Source organism: Abramis brama, assembly GCF_963993115.1.
Source record: "Abramis brama genome assembly, chromosome: 5".
In the NCBI taxonomy this organism is placed as follows: domain Eukaryota; kingdom Metazoa; phylum Chordata; class Actinopteri; order Cypriniformes; family Leuciscidae; genus Abramis; species Abramis brama.
Genome location: NC_139967.1, coordinates 23,948,314 through 23,966,529, shown reverse-complemented (window position 1 = coordinate 23,966,529; position 18,216 = coordinate 23,948,314). Strand labels below are relative to the sequence as shown.

The 18,216-nt window shown below is 38.7% G+C and overlaps 1 protein-coding gene across 1 annotated transcript; it reads left to right on the top strand.

The window, feature by feature from the left end:
• Positions 1-214: 214 nt before the first annotated feature.
• Positions 215-17,425, top strand: wdr44 (WD repeat domain 44). The gene is made up of 20 exons (XM_084115838.1): positions 215-481; positions 584-730; positions 2,013-2,046; positions 6,548-6,625; positions 7,245-7,851; positions 8,039-8,172; positions 8,273-8,365; positions 9,844-9,980; positions 10,667-10,750; positions 11,550-11,808; positions 11,919-12,057; positions 13,118-13,182; positions 13,268-13,384; positions 13,512-13,634; positions 14,357-14,548; positions 14,699-14,800; positions 14,967-15,082; positions 15,178-15,305; positions 16,450-16,584; positions 16,691-17,425. Exons 2-20 carry the CDS (start codon positions 654-656, stop codon positions 16,777-16,779), a joined length of 2,709 nt encoding a protein of 902 aa, XP_083971964.1. The 5' UTR covers positions 215-481; positions 584-653; the 3' UTR covers positions 16,780-17,425.
• The last annotated feature ends 791 nt before the right edge of the window (positions 17,426-18,216 follow it).

Here is an 18,216-nt window from a genome sequence, read left to right as displayed (position 1 = left end):
CTCCAGTGGATAAAAAGAGGAATCACAAAAGCTGTCTGTCTGTCTGTCTGTCTGTCTGTCTGTCTGTCTATCTATCTATCTATCTATCTATCTATCTATCTATCTATCGGAGCAACCTCAGTCCGTGATGGTTCACAACAGAGATTGAAGTAGCGTTACAGAACAGATCAGCTGTTCAACGGAAACATGCCCCCGAGTCCAAACCCCGCGAGATGTTCCTGCGAGATTTCGGTGGACGCGAGAAGACCTGTCGCCGTTTCTCTTCCTCCTCTCGGTTTGTTTTCGATCGTAAATCCCGGTAGGGGATCTTCCTGATATGCCAGGATCACTGACAGTGCGCATGGACAGCCTCGGCCGGACCTTAACATTGCATTGCCCCTGATTAGATCGACATAACCGGCTGATTTTGCTTATACTCAACCCCGCCGTCTGAGATCTTGTAATCTAGGCCGTGTGTCTGCTTGCGTTATCGTGCATTCAGGTGAGCGGAGCGGCCTCTCCCAGCACTCATGCCATAGACGCACGCCTGGTTCAAATCCAGTAATTTATCAGACGTCTGTTTTCTCGCCTCCTGCTTCACAAGCTCTGGGAGTTTCCCCCCTTTCGCTGAAATCGCAACAGTGGCGGCGGCCTCTGTATGCAGCCCGGGCTCGATGGCGTCGGACACCAGCGACACGGAGGAGTTTTACGATGCGGCGGAGGATGTCAACTTCACTCCCTCACCTCATGCGTGAGTCTAATATTCAGTTTATGGAAACTATTAGTTTTATTACGTTAGTTAAATGTCTGATGTCCGTTACGTGATTTAGAATGAAGCTGTCAAAACTGTCAACAGTTGCCCCGTTGCTTGTTTATAGATTTACTGCTTCGGTACTGCCATGTAACATTTATTATGTAGATATATAAAGTCATATGACTTACACAAGTAAACGGTCGAGTCAGCTGAGAGGGTTTGAAACACGGCCACGATATCGTTGTGACACGTAGCGTTCAGAGGATGTTGCTGTCATGTTGTTTTGGTGTTGTCACTTCAACCAAAAGGTTTTAAATGCGGTAAAATGCTTTAAAGAATAGTTCACACTCCCGAACCTTTCCTAAGGTGTTCCTATGCGGAAATAAAGTCATACAGGTTTGAAACAACATGTGGATATGCACATAAGGACAATCTGCACTTTGTGGGAACTGTGACTATCCCTTCAACAAATGTCGTCCAGTTTGCATTTTTTCCACTGTATTAAACAAAAAAAAATCTACTAATTTAGGCATTTCTCAAGTGACAGTCTTACATGTATTTAGACTCAGGCTAGTTTGACAGGCAGTTGTTTTTTTTTGCTGTTTTTTTTTTTTTTTTTTTTTTTGTCACAAACGTGACAGCTCTTTTCAGACATAAAAAAGCCCGAATGACTCATAAACCCAGTGACTCAATGTGAACAAAGATTTGAAGACTAAAAGTTAAAAAATAATTGCTCTTTTGTGAAGAAGGAGTCTCCATTTTATCAAGTATAGGAACATCCGCCTGCTCTTGTTGTTGTCATAGCATGGCTGGGTCAGAGGTGTGTGTGAGAAGAGCTGTGACAATGTCTGAGGAGTGTTTTGACAGTGTCTTCCGTGGTGGCTGAGGGCTGGTTTAAAAATGTATGTTGGGTCACTGTGCTTATGTTTAGGGTTACTAGTTAAAGGGTGTGTTATGAGGGGTGTGTTATGAGGGGCTTGTCTGTTCATGAATGCTGCGTCAGGCTAGCTCAGTGCTGGGAGGAGCCCTCACATCCACTGACTGTTTTTTTCTGTATACACAACTTTATTGACGTTCATTAATTAGTCTAAACTAGACTTTATACAGTGCTTAAGTGTATGAAGACTGAAATTCCGTATGTTTTGCACAAGTGAAGTATGTGAGCATATAGGCTATGTCAAAATGGAGCTCTGTGTTATGTATGATATGAGTGGTATGAGTATGAATCTTGACCCTGGTGACCAGTGTTCTTGATTCTTTGTTCTTTTATTCCTTGTAGGTCACCTGCAAAGTTTGAACTTCCTCAGCCAGGGGTAAGAGTTTACTTTTCACTTACACTTTAATCTACCTGTGTACAATGTCTTTTTTCTTTTTTTTGTGGAAACATTATTAAAGAGAATTTTGTGAGAATGAACATATGCCCATGGGTAGGTCCAGACAGAGTCTGCCAATTTGATTGCATTGGTAAATTGTGTTAAAGGGTTAGTTCACCCAAAAATGAAATTTCTGTCATTAATTACTCACCCTCATGTCGTTCCAAACCCGTAGGACCTCTGTTCATCTTCTGAACACAAATTAAGATATTTTTGATAAAATCTGAGAGCTTTCTGACCCCCCTTAGACTGTGACGTTATTACCACTTTCAAGGCCCAGAAAGGTAGTAAAGATGTTGTTAAATAGTCCATATGACTACAGTGGTTCAACCTTAATATTATGAAGAGATTGTGGGCAAACATCCATTGACCTTTTTGACCTTTTATTCAACAATTTTTTCTCTTCTGTGTCAGTCTCTGACGCTGTTCACTTTGTAAACACAGTGCAGCGCTTCCGGGTTCTACGTCAGAAAGACGGCTCAGTATCGGCCGGCTCCTGCGTCAGCAGCTCACGCATGTGTCGAGGTGCTCACATGAAGAGTGTCAGAGACTGACACAGAAGAGAAGAAATTGTTGTATAAAGCTGTTATTTTTGTTTTTTTGTGCACAAAATGTATTCTCGACGCTTAATAACATTAAGGGGGGTCAGAAACCTCTCGGATTTCATCAAAAATATTTCATTTGTGTTCCGAAGATGAACGAAGGTCTTATGGGTTTGGAACGACATTAATTAATGACAGACATTTCATTTTTGGGTGAACTTAAGCAGAATTGAAAGAATAAAACATGAGCAAAAATATGTAGGCTAATAAATGAACATGCAAGGTGCAGGGGATTCGTAGAATCTGATTCTGTTTTGGCCAGTGCATGGGTCTTGTTTGAGTCATAAGTCTTAGTAGGGTGATGGTTATAAACCTTTTGGTGAAGTGCTTTAGTCGCATGAGTGCAGGAAAGATGATCTGAGGTTGATACCAAAGGTCTGAGGTTCTGCTCTAGCTCTGTTTAATCATTTAAATAAAACTAATCCTGGCCAACAAACCAGAGCTCAACTGCTGTTATAGTATTTTCAATTACCTTTTTGAAAATTCTGGAACTCTGTTTGGCTTTGTGAGGACATGAATTATCATTTCTAAAATGTTACCAAATAAATTTGTTTGGGGAAGGTCTTCTTTAGGAAAACAGAATAAATATAAACAATACATGGTTTGATATTTAGGGGCCAAGCACCGAAGGTGCGGAGGCACCTATTGTATCTGTTCCCGTTCTTATTATTATTATTCTTCCGCTTCTTCTTCCGCTCTGGGAGTCTATGGCAGCCCATAGAACCGATTGCGGGAAAGTTATGAAATTTGGCACACTGATAGAGGACAGTCCAAAAAGTCACCATACCAAATTTGGTGTCTTAAAACCAATCCCTCTAGCGCCACCACCTGTCCAAAGTTTCACTCATATTTACGCTAATAACTTTTGAACCATAAGGCCAATCAACAAAATTCCCTAGCTCAAGACGATTCGAGTGCACCCTATGGGCCTGTTCACATATCGCGTCTTTTGCGCGCGCAAGTTCGTTATTTCAAATGTAGGCGCGCGGTATGCGCGCTCATAATGGAAGCGACGTGGTCGCGGTGCGACGCGCTCGTTTTTTCCAAGCGCGTCCGCGCCGCATCGAGATAAAAACATCTCAACTTTTCAGAATGCCGCAAGCGCACCGCAGGTCACGTGACAAGAACCAAGCTTAGCAACGACAGACGCCTCCGGAGCGCAACCACCCGAGCGCTTTGGAGAAAGGAGAACGCGGCGCGCCTAGCGTTTTCTATGCGTTTTTAGGCGCGATATGTGAACGCCGCCTATGACGTCATTTTGCGTCATGGAAATTTTTCCTCCATTTTGAATTTTCCGGTAAACCTACTTTTTCGAACTCCTCCTAGGCCATTACTCCGATTTTCACGAAAATTGAACCAGATCATCTCCAGACCATGCTGACAAAAAGTTATGGAATTCAAGTTGATTCGTCAAACCGTTTTCGATAAACCCACAAACAAATTTTACGTAGCGTTTGCGAAAACAGACATAAGGCTGTATCTCTGCAACGCTTTATCGGATTCAGATCAAACTTGGTACATATCGTCACAAGCATGACCTGAGGCAACATGCTGCGTTTCGGCGTAGCGCCACCTACTGGTCCGGAGATATGAAAAATGGCTATTTTTGCTTATAAATTCTGAACAGTTTGTCCAAAAATCATAGAATTGGTCTCGTTAGATTCAGGGCAACATGCCGAGTCGACTGATATCCAATTTTACCATATCGGCCATTTTGACTGTCGGCCATTTTGAATTTTGTGCTAAAATGCTGTATTTTAGGAACGCATGAACGGATTGTTACGAAACTTGGTATGGGTCATCAGCACGGTGTCCTGAAAGAACCTGAGAAGTTTCGAAACAGCGCCACTTAGTGGTGAATTTTTTTTTCCAAATGCTTATAACTTTGGTTGTGGTCGACGTATTTTCACCAGACTCGTCTTATTAGACTCCTGAAACCTTGCCGAGTCCTACGATACCAAACATGCTAGGTTTCGCCTTACGGTTTGTGTAGCGTTGTGATTTAGCGCTTAAAAAACATTTGGCGATATCTTCGAAACCGCTAGTCCGATCGAGACGAAACCACCGTCAGAAGTTTGGAAACATAGGTCGATAGCTATACACCAATGCCCAAATGCGAAAATATTGATAGTAAGGGGTAGTAAAATCCAATCAAAGTCATGTGTCAGTCATTTTTTACGTGTTTTTTCATATAAATGTCTATAACTCCGAAGTAAATTCAGATATTTTCACAAAAATGTACACAAATATGTATGGGCTCACTCTGAAGACGCATAAAAAAACTTGTGGGACTGAACCTCTTGGTGGCGCTATAATAGAAAAAAATATGAAATTCCCATTGACTTCAATACAGTTTTGTGAAATAAAAATGCTATACTAAACAAATCCATTGGTGTAATATTACGAATCTCAGAATGTGCCATCAGCACCATCCCCTGAAGGTACTCAAAATATTTCGAGACAGCGCCACCTAGTGGTCAAAAGTTATAACAAAATTTACAAAAATGCTAATAACTTTTGAATAAATCTGCCTATTGAAATGCCACTGGTCTTAATAGATTCCTTGGGTCAAGCCGAGAACATAGATACCAAGTTTTCCTTATTTGGCCGAACTTCCTGTCCGCCATCTTGATTTTCATTCAAAACCTACCTTTTCGAACTCCTCCTAGACCGTTTGTCCGATTTTCACCAAAATTGAATCGTATCATCTCCAGACAGTGCCGACTAAAAGTTATGGATTTTGTGTCGATAGACGAAACCGTTTTCGTAAAGCGCAGCAGCAAAGTTGAGGCATGATGCCAAAAGCACTATTCAGGCTTTATCTCTGCAATGCCTTGACATATTGACACCAAACTTTGTATGTGTCATTGTCACTTCACTCTGACCACATCACACCAGTTTTGTAACTGCGCCACCTATTGGTCGAAAGTGATAATCAATTAAATCATATTTTTAATTACTGTTTCTATGATTTTTCATCCATTTTGCCTAAAATCCTCTTTAAATGTCTTTAATTGCTCATTTTTGCAGTTGATCTGACACTTTCAGCCATGTCTTGTCGTCTTATTCTGCTTGGCCCCGGTAATTGCTGCTTGCAGCTATATTTTAAAATTATTATTATGCATTTAACATATAATATACGATGCACTACTTTTCACAACTTTGGGGTTGAAAAAAGTTTTCATGCTCAGGAAGGCTGCATTTATTTGATTTCAAATACAGAATAAACAGTAATATTGTGAAATATTATTACAATATAAAATTGTCTATTTTAAAATGTAAATTATTTTAGTGATGTCAAAGCTTTATTTTCAGCATCATTACTCCAGTCTTCACATGATCCTTCAGAAATCATACTAATATGCTGATTTGGTGCTCAAGAAACATTTCCTATTATTATCAATGTTGAAAACAGTTTTTACTGCTTAATATTTTTGTGAAAACAGTGATATATATTTTTCAGGATTTTTGGATGAATAGACAGGTCAAAAGGACAGTACCGGTATTTATTTGAAATATAAATCTTTTGTAGTTTTATTTAAATTCTTTATCAAGATTTATCAAAATATCTTTTGGTCAATTTAATGTCCTTGCTGAATAATTAAAAAAAAATCTCTTTCAAAATAAAAAACTCTTACTGCCACCAAACCTTTGAACGATAGTGCAAGAAAAGTGGGAGAAATTTTTTGTTCTTATTAGGGCCCGAGCACCGATGGTGTGAGGACCCTATTGTTTTTTGAATTGAATTTTGTGTGTTTAAAATCTGTAAATGAGCTACATGAAGGGTTTGAATTTGAGAATTGGGTGGTTTTTCATCTGTTGCTTTTGATTGGCTGTAGGGTCCTGCAGAGAATGTGGTAGAGGAAGTCACTGCTGGATTGGCTCAGCCAGAACCCCGCCATGACGATTCTCTTCAGGTGGGTTTGGCCATGATAAAGCCCTACAGATCTTACTTGCCCCTTTTAATTATTTATCTACTCCCTCTCTTTTCATTGCCTCTTTGTTTCACTCATTGGTAATTTATAACAGAAGCATGCTGTGCTCTCTAGTGTGTTTGCTGTTGGATGTCTGCCCAAAAAGCAGGCCATTTCTCTTAAGTGGTCAATGCCAATAGGTCAGTTACAACACAGCAGGATAAATGCTTAATGCAAATATTAAAACACAACTTGCTGCATTGCAAAATAAATAGCTTGTTAAATAAATGTGAAGAGAAAATGTATATTCTGTTGATGACGTTAAAGGCTGCACATCAAAACAAACTCAAATGTTTTGTGCCAGTAAACTAAAATGCATATATTTGTTTGAAAGCTCCTGATAATTTGCTCCTCCTGAGTATGTATTGCAAGTTGGCTGGATGCCAAACTCTATGATCAATAAACGTGGACCCTGAGACCTCTGTAAGCATACATCATTATTGATGTTGTAGGGAAACACTATAAGATTAGACGCCCAGTGTAAACAAAGCTTTTGTTTTGATGTACAGATGCGTTCTACATGAATGCTAAAACACAATTTTCTGACTGGCCCTCTTTCCAGATCATTGACAGTATTATAGAGGAGAGTCAGAAGAGTGGAGTGGAAGATCAGTTGTTGAGAGGAGAGGAGACCTGTGCAGCCTCTGAGGGGGAGAAGGCAGAAGCAGAAGGCTACAGTGTTGAAGAAAACCTGGTTCCCGAGGTAGCCGAGGTGCGTCCAGAGGATCCTGATGTGACGCCACATGACTCTGGTCGCACTGGGCAGCTGCCTGATGTAAGACCAAAGGAAGTGAGGTCACAGGGCATTGAGGACAGAGCACCAGATGTGGCTGGTTCCGCCCAAGCGAGTCAGGACCAGGCTATGTCACCCCCTCCTGACATTACAAGTGCTTTGGGTCAACCGTCGCAACCCGCCTCCCTGCCTTGTGCAGAAACTGCTGATATTCTAGAGAAAGTCCCTATGACTGATGCAGATGACCCTGGCCCTTCCAAAGCTCCCAGACAGTTTACAGTGGAGCCAGACATTGTAGCTAGCACCAAGAAGCAACCGCCCTCAAGGCCACCTCCACCCACCGGGGCTCCACCTCCTAGGCCGCCTCCCCCCTCACGGCCCAGCTTTTCAGCTAGTAAAAAATCCCAGGAAGTGATGCGACCAACAGGCCTAGAAGGTATGTTGTTTGAGTTTTCTCTTCAAAGATGTCACTGGTTTAACATGTAAAAATGTTGCTCTTGTTACTTTTTTTGATGACCATATCTTTGTGCCGTCCTATAGTGATTGCCACTTCTTATTGTTATAAAATGAATGTGAAATTTTATATAATGACTCAAGCAATATCGTGCTCTATGATTTGTCAGTCTCTGTAGAGCCAGCGGACGAGCTGTGTGGATTGGTCAGTCCAAATGCCACAGTACGATGTATTACTAAAGAATTCCAGCACTCCCTGGACCTCGCTAGCGCCACTAGTGGCGATAAAGTAGTCACTGCACAGGTTTGAATTTAGATATAGCCATTTCAAGTATTATAAATATGTAGATTTCACACTGAATATTTTAAATCATACATTTGTGTCTGTAATTTTGTATGAATAGGAAAATGACGAGCAGGCATCAAATTCGAATGGGAGCGAGACCGTTGGACCTCAAAGACCAAGATCTAACTCAGGCAGAGAGCTTACGGATGAGGTAATGTCATTATATATACACATATAATATCTTGTGTTAACCACAGGCATTTAACCAGAAAACCTGTCAAAAAACCCCACTGACTTCGGGATGATGGAACCGGAACTCATTTCCTGGTTTTAGGACTTATTCTTGTTCTTACTCATTCTATGATCTGGAAAGTGGGAGGGACACATTCTAAACTTCATTAGCATGGCTTATGAATAATAATACGGTGCCAGCTAGAGATGCACCAATATGAAATTTCTCAGCCGATACCGATAGCCGATTATTCAGAATGATATCGCCCAATACCGATAGTTTGGTTTTTCTTATGGGAAAAAAAAAATCTCTCCCAAATAATGCTGCAAACTATAAAGAGAACCCTCTCATTTGGTACACTATAATATTAGAGGTTAAAATTAACAACAGAGCTATTATATTCAACTGCTATTTATTTCCAGATATAATATTTACACTCAAATAAAAGCTGAAATGTTTGTATACAACTCAGTTACACATATACGGTAGTTTTCAAAAGCACTTGTCTTCATGGCAAGTTTATTCAAACATACATACATAATATAATTAACAGTAAATAATCTCCTCTCTAGTTTTTCCTAAAAAAAAAAAAAGCTAACTAACAAACGGATGACTTTCCTGAGGGAAATGCAACATTAAGTGATATTGTTCACAAGCTGTTTTATTGACATCTTTTCACGGTTGAAACGCTGATTGAGTGATTACATGAGATTTGATACAGGTTTCGGTAAGTTGTACTGGATCTTTCAACTTACCTTCTGATATTCATGCATGTTTTTCTAGATATAATTTGTATTGAAGTGGAAGAATAGACTCGAGATATTACTGCTTGAATTTCGTGATAAAATGGACCGAATTTGAAAGATGACACTTTGTTTCTTTTTAGAAGTAACAAAGCACAGAGCTATTTGCGATTATTGGATGAGAGGCGCGCTACAAATAATGTTTAGTATAGGGAAAAACTGCAGATCTGGCAACCCTGGTTTGAACTACAGGTGATTCATAGGGTCAAATAGAGCCTGCTTTTATTTAGCTATTTTCAGCTGTTAATGCATTAACTTGCCCTAACTAACTCAACACGAGAGATTTTCTTCACACACAGTGTGAGTTGCAGTCATGTTTTACCGCACCCTTTTGATTGACAGCATATAATCGGCACTGATCACCGGCTGTTTTTAAACATCTCTAGTGCCAGCAGTTGTTACTGATTATCTGAAAAGCAGTTAAGTTGATTAAGAATATTAGGAGGATGACCGATTGTTCGTTCATTCATTCATTCATTCATTCATTCATTCATTCATTCATTCATTCATTCATTCATTCATTCATTCATTCATTCAGGCTTTTCACTGGTTGTTTTATGTGGCCTCCTGCAGTTTTCTTTGTGCTGCTATGAATCACTTATGGTGTAATGATTATTACTCAAGGCAGTAATCCGTGTGTTTTTTGTTGTACAGGAGATTCTTGCAAGTGTGATGATCAAGAATCTGGACACTGGTGAGGAGATCCCTTTGATCCAGGCAGAAGAGAAACTCCCCACTGGAATCAACCCACTCACACTGCACATCATGAGGAGAACCAAGGAGTATATCTCGTAAGAGAGCTGCTTTTTCCATTATGAACCAGCAATATTTCACTTCAACCTGAAACATAGAAACACAAGTTATCTGATAGGGCTCTTTGAAAAATGTGATGAGTTTCCAAGATGCCATGAGGCCTGAGATGTCCTACTGTACCATATGATCCACAATCCATCACAGAGTTGTGGAACTCTTCTGAGCTGAATTTACATTTCATGTGTGATATCAAGGATCATTTTCCTTATATGACACTCTGCTTGTGCTTATGTGATGGGGCCCTTAGGCAACAGGATTGAATCCTACCAGTAATCCGATTCGCCACACTTTCATCTGCCCTCGTTTATCAGTCAGAATGAAACCTACAGACTGTTTTTCCTCTTTTGAAGGAAGAAGGCATGTAATCCCTTCTCCTCTCCCGCTCTCTTCTGATTTGAAACCCCTCAAACATGAGTCGAACATTTTGGCAGGAAGTGCTTCATAATGCTGAGCTGATAACAGTTTTGTAGTTTCTACTAGTGTGGTTAATCTGAAACAGTTGGGTTGCTGGATCTGGTCCTGGATCAGTGTTTCTCATTTCTCATTTTACATCAGGATTAAATGCAGCCTAATTTTGAAAGGGGTTTAAAGAGAACTTCTGTCTTAAAGCCAGTAGCTCTGTACGCTTTAGGGTGGGATCTCACACGTTCTTTTTTCTTGGCAGAAATGATGCAGCACAGTCGGATGATGATGATAAGTCCCAGCCTGCCCTTACAGACACAGATGGAGGGAAACTGAAACAGAGAACGTAAGCGATATGTTTATTTATAACTGTAAAAAAAAAAACATAATTTGAGAAAATAAATTGTGCTCAACTGCTCAAAAGTTTGGGGTTGGTAGATTTTTTTTAAAGTGCTGAAAGTGCTTTGAAAGTGCTCATCAAAGCTGTATTTATTCGATTAAAATACAGTAAAATATTATTATTATTATAGTGAAATATTATTACAATTTAAAATAATGTTTTTCTATTTTAATATATTTTAAAATTTAATTTACCCCTGTGATGGCAAAGCTGTATTTTCAGCATCATTATTCCAGTCTTCAGTGTCACATGATCCTTCAGAAATCATTCTAATATGCTGATTTGCTACTCAAGAAAGATTACTTAACATTTTTGTTGAAACAGTGATACATAATTTTTTTTAGGATTCTTAGATAAATAGAAAGTTCAAAAGAACAACATTTTTTTGGAATAAAAATGTACTCTACTGCTAAATCATCTAAATCATTCTATGCTGATTTGGTTTTGTTGAAACAGTTGTGCTGCTTAATATTTCTTTGGAAACCGGGATACACTTTTGATGAATAGAAAGTTCAAAAGAACAGCATTTATTTGAGATTGGAATCTTTTGTAACTTTATAATTGTCTTTACTGTCAATTTTGATCGATTTAATGCATTCTTGCTGAATAAATGCAGTCATTTGTAAATTACTGACCCCTAACTTTTTATCTGATTGTAATTAAATTACCATTCATATATATATATAGCTAGAGGGTCCAGTGAGAATGATTTTAGACACCTGTTTGTTCTTCGTCCTTCACTCAGTACACAGCTGAAGAAGTTTCTGGGCAAATCGGTGAAGAGAGCGAAGCACTTGGCGGAGGAATATGGAGAGAAAGCCGTGAATAAAGTCAAGAGCGTTCGAGATGAAGTATTCCACACGGACCAGGACGACCCATCATCCAGTGATGACGAGGGGATGCCGTACACCCGACCGGTCAAGTTTAAAGCAGCTCACAGCTTCAAAGGGCCCTTTGACTTTGACCAAATCAAAGTAGTGCAGGACCTGAGTGGAGAACACATGGTGAGGAGAGCGTGTGCGACCTTTAATGTGAACTTTAACCTATTTTGTGATTTGTGATGTAGTTAGTTAATTATTTAGTGATTTGACCACTCCCTCTTCCCCTCTCTCAGGGTGCCGTCTGGACAATGAAATTCTCTCATTGTGGGCGGCTGTTGGCTACAGCAGGGCAGGATAATGTGGTTCGGATATGGGTCCTAAAAAATGCCTATGACTATTTCAACAACATGAGAATAAAATACAACACAGATGGTAAACATGCACACGTGCACAATATTGTATATGAAGACTACTATATAAAGATTTTTTATTGTATTCAAAACATACTGTACCTTTCCTATAATTTATATACTGTTGCCCCAAAAAGTATTTAGACACATTCTGGTTGTCAGATGTGTTGAAATGACCTGTGTTCGAATGAAATGTATTATCAGTGCTTAAACAACAAACTACATGAAATTAATCTTGATGTTGGGAAAAAACATATTCCATTTTAATAATCGCTGGGATCAAGTCATTTACACACAATGTATGGGACACTCAAGACTCGCACATAATTATTTACTATCAGGAGAAAATTCACCAAAGTGTTCATTTTATCAGAATCCACTGTCCATTAAACATATTTTGCTGGACTGTAATACTTCTATCCTTTTGAGAAACTTGTTTTATTCTGTTGATACTTTTGAAAAGGTTTTTAAACCAGTAAATCAAAATGTAAAAAAATAAATATCTTATTTAGTTTTATTTTTGAATAACTAAACCCGCCATGCTCTCGCCATGAACATAGCCATAGAAGCTGGAATGGCGTTAAAGAGAGAATAAAAGTATGAAACGTATTACTAGAGCTACAATTACATTTAAGATGAATCACCTCTGTGTAGTTAAGCCCAAGGTTAAACTTAATCGTTGTCTAGGAAGTAAACACTTCATCTGAAAATCAATGAAAGCAGCTGGCTTTTAAATCACAGCGCAGTTGTGTTGCTGCTTTTGTAGAGCGTATGCAAAACAACTGTAACTGTTCTAAAACTCTGTGAGCTGTGTACTGCCTTCGAAAGCATCTTAACCCACTTGAAACCTCATAAGTGACTCTACGTAGGCACTCTGCATGGGAGGCGACACTCACAAGAGATTTCAGAAGAATTTGGCTTTGGCATGTTGCTAAGCTAATGGCACAATTCTCTAATAAACATAAATATACATGGCACACACAATTATTGTGTCAAATAACTGTAATTACATTGTTTGTTTTACTATTTTTTGGGGTTTCCTTTTTTTAAAAGAGTTTCTGGTTTCTCTCTTTCTCTCTCAGGACGCGTGTCGCCGTCTCCCTCTCAGGAGAGTCTGTGTTCCTCTAAATCAGATACTGAAGGAGGGGTAAGGCATTTTTTCAGGTTTTGGAGTTCATACTGATTAATGACTATTTAAAGCTCTAAAATGTCTCTCTTGCTTTGTTGCTCAGTTTGGTGCTGCAGTGGAAGATGCAGACACTGAGGACAGAAATCTGCCATTCCGGCAGGTTCCGTTCTGCAAGTACAAGGGTCATACGGCTGACCTGCTGGATCTGTCCTGGTCGAAGGTGAGAGGTTATGGTCGTCAGTGCTCCACTGAAGGAAAACTGTATGAAAAGACTAATAAAGAATTGAGCGTGGAAAACGTTTTGAAATTCTCAATTTAATGAATCGCAATCTGACTTTTCCGAATAGAACTACTTCCTGCTGTCATCATCAATGGATAAGACGGTTCGTTTGTGGCACATCTCCAGGAGAGAGTGTCTCTGCTGTTTTCAGCATATAGACTTCGTTACAGCCATTGCATTTCATCCCAGGGTGAGTGTGCTGTTTGTGTTCTCTGGTATACACTACTCTTTAAATTTTGGGTTGGTAAGATGTTTTTGAAAGAAATTTCTTACGCCCACCAGACTGCATTTATTAATCAAAAATAAAGAAAAAATTTGAAATATTATTACAAAAGGTATTTTAAAATGTAATTTATTCCTGAGATGCAAAGCTGTATTTTAAGCTTTTAGTCTTCAGTGTCACATGATCCTTCAGAAATCATTCTAATAAGTCTAATTATTATCAATGTTGAAAACAGTTGTGCTGCTTAATATATTTCTGTAAAATGTGATACATTTTTTCAGGATTCTTTTTTCTGAATATATAGTTCAAAAGAACAGCATTTATTTGAAATAGAATTTCTTTGTAACAATGTCTTTACTGTCAATTTTGTTTAACTTTTTGAACAAAACTATTAATTAAAAAAATATATTTTTGAAATAAAATAAACATTAGCTGAATAAAAAAAACTTCATTTTAAAACATATTTTATTTCAGATAGTTGCCAAGTCAACAATTCATTAATTACTCACCCTCATGTCCAAATTTTATTTTGGGGTGAACTAGCCCTTTAAGTAAAATACTAAAATAACTAAAACTAAATAAACTAAAATTTAAAACTATATAGACATTTTTAAAAAAAAGACAAAAATGAACTTTTTTTATGTGATACTAAAATAACACTGGTTTTAATGCCTGTATTTTTCTCTCAGGATGACAGGTATTTTTTGAGCGGTTCTTTGGATGGAAAGTTGCGGTTATGGAATATTCCAGATAAGAAAGTGGCACTGTGGAATGAGGTAGACGGACAGACGCGTCTGATAACAGCAGCTAACTTCTGCCAGAATGGAAAATATGCGGTTATCGGCACCTACGATGGGCGCTGCATTTTCTATGACACAGAGGTGAGTGTTTGTTCTTGTGAGCTTTAAGATGGGAACAATGATTTTCACTTAAAATGGAGGAACACCATGCACACTGCATTGATTTATAAATCTATCTATAACTAGTTGATTTTTAATCACTCATTTCTTCTTTCATCATGTTCGGCTCAGCGCCTTAAGTATCACACCCAAATCCATGTTCGCTCCACGAGAGGCAGGAATCGTGTGGGCCGCAAAATCACCGGTATTGAGCCGCTGCCAGGAGAGAACAAGGCAAGACACAGATGTGTTCATGAAAGAGGAAAGACTGAAAATAGAAAAAGACTGCAGTTAGATCTGAAACTTTACTTCTTTACTTCAGTATAACATTTGTCATTCATACCAAGGTGACGTTCCATCATTCAGTCTCAGTTAATGCCAATCTCCTTTTCCTCTGCAGATCTTGGTGACGTCAAACGACTCTCGCATTCGCCTGTATGACCTCAGAGATTTGTCTCTGTCTATGAAGTACAAAGGCTATGTGAACAGCAGCAGTCAGATCAAAGCCAGCTTCAGGTGAGAGAAGCAACCCTGAAAGATGTCCATCTCTGATCTTACACTTCTACTGAAAGTTCTGAGTGAATCTCAAGGATGTCCTCTTGTTCTTGTAGTCACGACTACTCTTTCATTGTGAGCGGCTCAGAGGACAAGTATGTGTACATCTGGAGCACGTACCACGACCTGAGCAAGTTCACCTCTGTGCGGAGAGACCGCAATGACTTCTGGGAAGGGATCAAAGGTAATATGATGGAATCATGATTGACTGACTGAAGGTTACACAGTGCCACGTTCAGAACTAATAAGAATGATCGTTAGGGCTGCATGATTAATGGAAATGTGATCTGGCTTAGTGTGATTATCAAATCACAAAGATTGCGATTTCGATTCAATAAATATATGCGCAGTGAGTTTCAGAGTAAAGCACGTCTTTTACACTCGAGCAGCTCATGATCCAGTGTTTTCAGTCTCTTTGCGACTCAGTTTGCAGTAAATGCTGCTCCGCCTGAACTCGGCTCTGCATTTGCTCAGTGTTGGGTCTCTTATAACGTGCAATTGAGAATGCAACACATACCAACCATCTTCCCAAACTTGAAATAAACACCTATAAACCAGCTGTTGAACAAAAGAGAAGCTTTAAAGGGATAGATCACCCAAAAATGAAAATGCTGTCATCATTTACTTACCCTCAAGTTGTTCCAAACCTGTATGAATTTCTTTCTTCTGCTGAACACGAAAGAAGATATTTTGAAGAATGTAACTAAACAGTTGACTGCCATAATATGAAAGAAAAAGAAAAAAAACGATTGGCTCATCAACAGAAATTCATACAGGTTTGGAACAACTTGAGGGTGAGTAAAGGATGACAGAATTTTCATTTTGAGGTGAACTATCCCTTTAAGGGTTTTCCGCTGTCTGCATGAAATTAAATGGTGGTCCTTGTCTGATGACGTCATATATATATATATATATATATTCATTCCATTTCACTATACTGAAGTAAAGTCGTCGGCACGGACTCAACGTTTAAAAATGAAGAAATTAAGACCACCATAAATGTTAGTGTTAGAATTTTACATTTGTAATGTAAAATAAAATTATTATTATTATATTATTTATTTTTTAAATTTTAACAGTGAAATAAGTAATATTTCTTAATATTTTTTTATTTAGTAGTAGTAGTAGTAGTAGTAGTAAGAATAATAATAATAATAATAATAATTATTCTTATCGTATTGATACATCATCACATATATTTGGGCCAAATTGTGCAGTCCTACAAACAGACACGTCAAACCTTGCAGGATTTTCCCCCCAAATGTGCTGCCATAACAATCATTATTGTCTGTAATTTTTTTTAATGACTTCTGCCTTATGATTTGTAGCTCATAATGCCGTGGTGACTTCGGCCATTTTTGCTCCGCATCCGGATCTCATCGTGCCTCAGGAGGCGGGGACAGAGAAGGCAGACTCCGACTGTAAGAGTGACAGCACAGATGACTCTGAGACCATCCCTTCAGGTACTGACTGTAGCTATGGCAACTAGCATTGCGAAATCACAACAGTGCACTGTATGTGGTAGTAGTGAACAAAAGTAACCCACTCTTTTTCTTTTCTTGTCCTCAGGAGCATTGAAAACAGATCACACTGAAGTTTTGCTCTCTGCTGATTTCACCGGAGCCATTAAAGTTTTTGTCAATGTTAAGAAATACTGAGTGCTTGTGCTGAATATGACACCCAGCAAGTATATGTAATAATGTAAAAGGTCCTCTCAGCTTTCGGACAGAGCTAAAGCAAAATCAGTGCCACTTTACATCTAACTGAGCCCCCTTCATTGACCAATCAGCTGCTGGAGAGTGCTCTGAGAGGTGGAGATTATAAGCCCCGCCTTATTCACAGAGAACAGGGACCCAGGAAGTTGGAAGGTGGGGACAGTTGAGGAGCAGGGACAGACGTTACAGCTCAACGCATCTTTCTTTACCTTCCTTTCTTTTTAATTTGATTTTGTTTGGAGAGATTTTGTTGTATTGTTACTGTACATGCACAAAAGGGCTTTAAATTGCACAGATCAGTGATGCCATTTTAATGGATGAGTGAAACTGCAAGCCTGTATGGAGACTGAATGGATACGAGAGACACGGGTGGTCAGCCCTTCAAACACACACACACACACACACACGCACACACACTAATTTCCTCCTCCACACTTTAACCCCAAACTCAAGGTTTCTGGAAAACATCATAAGCACTAACTAAACTCATTTCAATTTAAAAATCTTGGTCAGTGTTATTTTGTTGTAAAAATAATTGAACTTGATTTTATGTATGACTCCAGAAATAAAAAAAAAATGTTTAAAGATATTCCCTTCTGTTGTTTTGATCTCTATGTATGCTGTAAAAATGTTTTTCACTGAGATATGTGAACAAAATAAATATTTTCTAGGGTTTGTTGTGTTTAGAGCAAAGCCAATATATACGCCAATTGTGTGTGTGTGTGCAGTGTTGGGGAAAGTTACTTTGAAAAGTAATGCATAAGAATATTGTGTTACTCCCTTAAAAAGTAACTGTTACTTTTTTTTATAAATGTAATGCGTTACATTACCTTTGCGTTACTTTTTCTCACCTGGGCTGGGCTTGATTATTTTGTTTTTGTTTTAAACAAAAAAGTTATACTTTTGGGCAAATGTAAAGGCCCTTTCACATTAAAATTGAAATGAGGCTGAAGGAAATGCAAGTTCACACATGTACAGTAGAGCAGTAGAGGGCGCAGCTCAAACCTTTGAGCTGTGCTGTCATTCTGGATTGCAGAAGATTATGATGCAGAAAAACAAAGTTTGACATTTACTTCGCCAATAAAAACACAAGTTTTACACATATTTGTTTATGGTTTACCTGATTCATCAAAGGGCAGCAGCAAGTACATTGGCCAATAAAGTGAGCATAAAAATATTTGTTTTATTTAACATTTAATTATTGGAGGTTTGCGTAGTATTTTTGCATTTCACTGATTTTATTCCTTTTGAGGAATATTGAATCTGTTTTAGTGCCAGTGAGATGAGTAAATGCATGCTCACATTTAGTCTAGAACTACATGTTTACCCAGCGCACACAACGCCTCTGCACTTACTCACGATCCTCAACATCGGGACAAG

Coding starts and splice junctions, on each gene's coding strand:
- wdr44 (XM_084115838.1), top strand. CDS start 654: ATGGCGTCGGACACCAGCGACACGGAGGAGTTTTACGATGCGGCGGAG. Junction 11,809..11,918: donor ACCTGAGTGGAGAACACATG/GTGAGGAGAGCG, acceptor CCCCTCTCTCAG/GGTGCCGTCTGGACAATGAA. Junction 13,385..13,511: donor TGGATCTGTCCTGGTCGAAG/GTGAGAGGTTAT, acceptor TTTTCCGAATAG/AACTACTTCCTGCTGTCATC.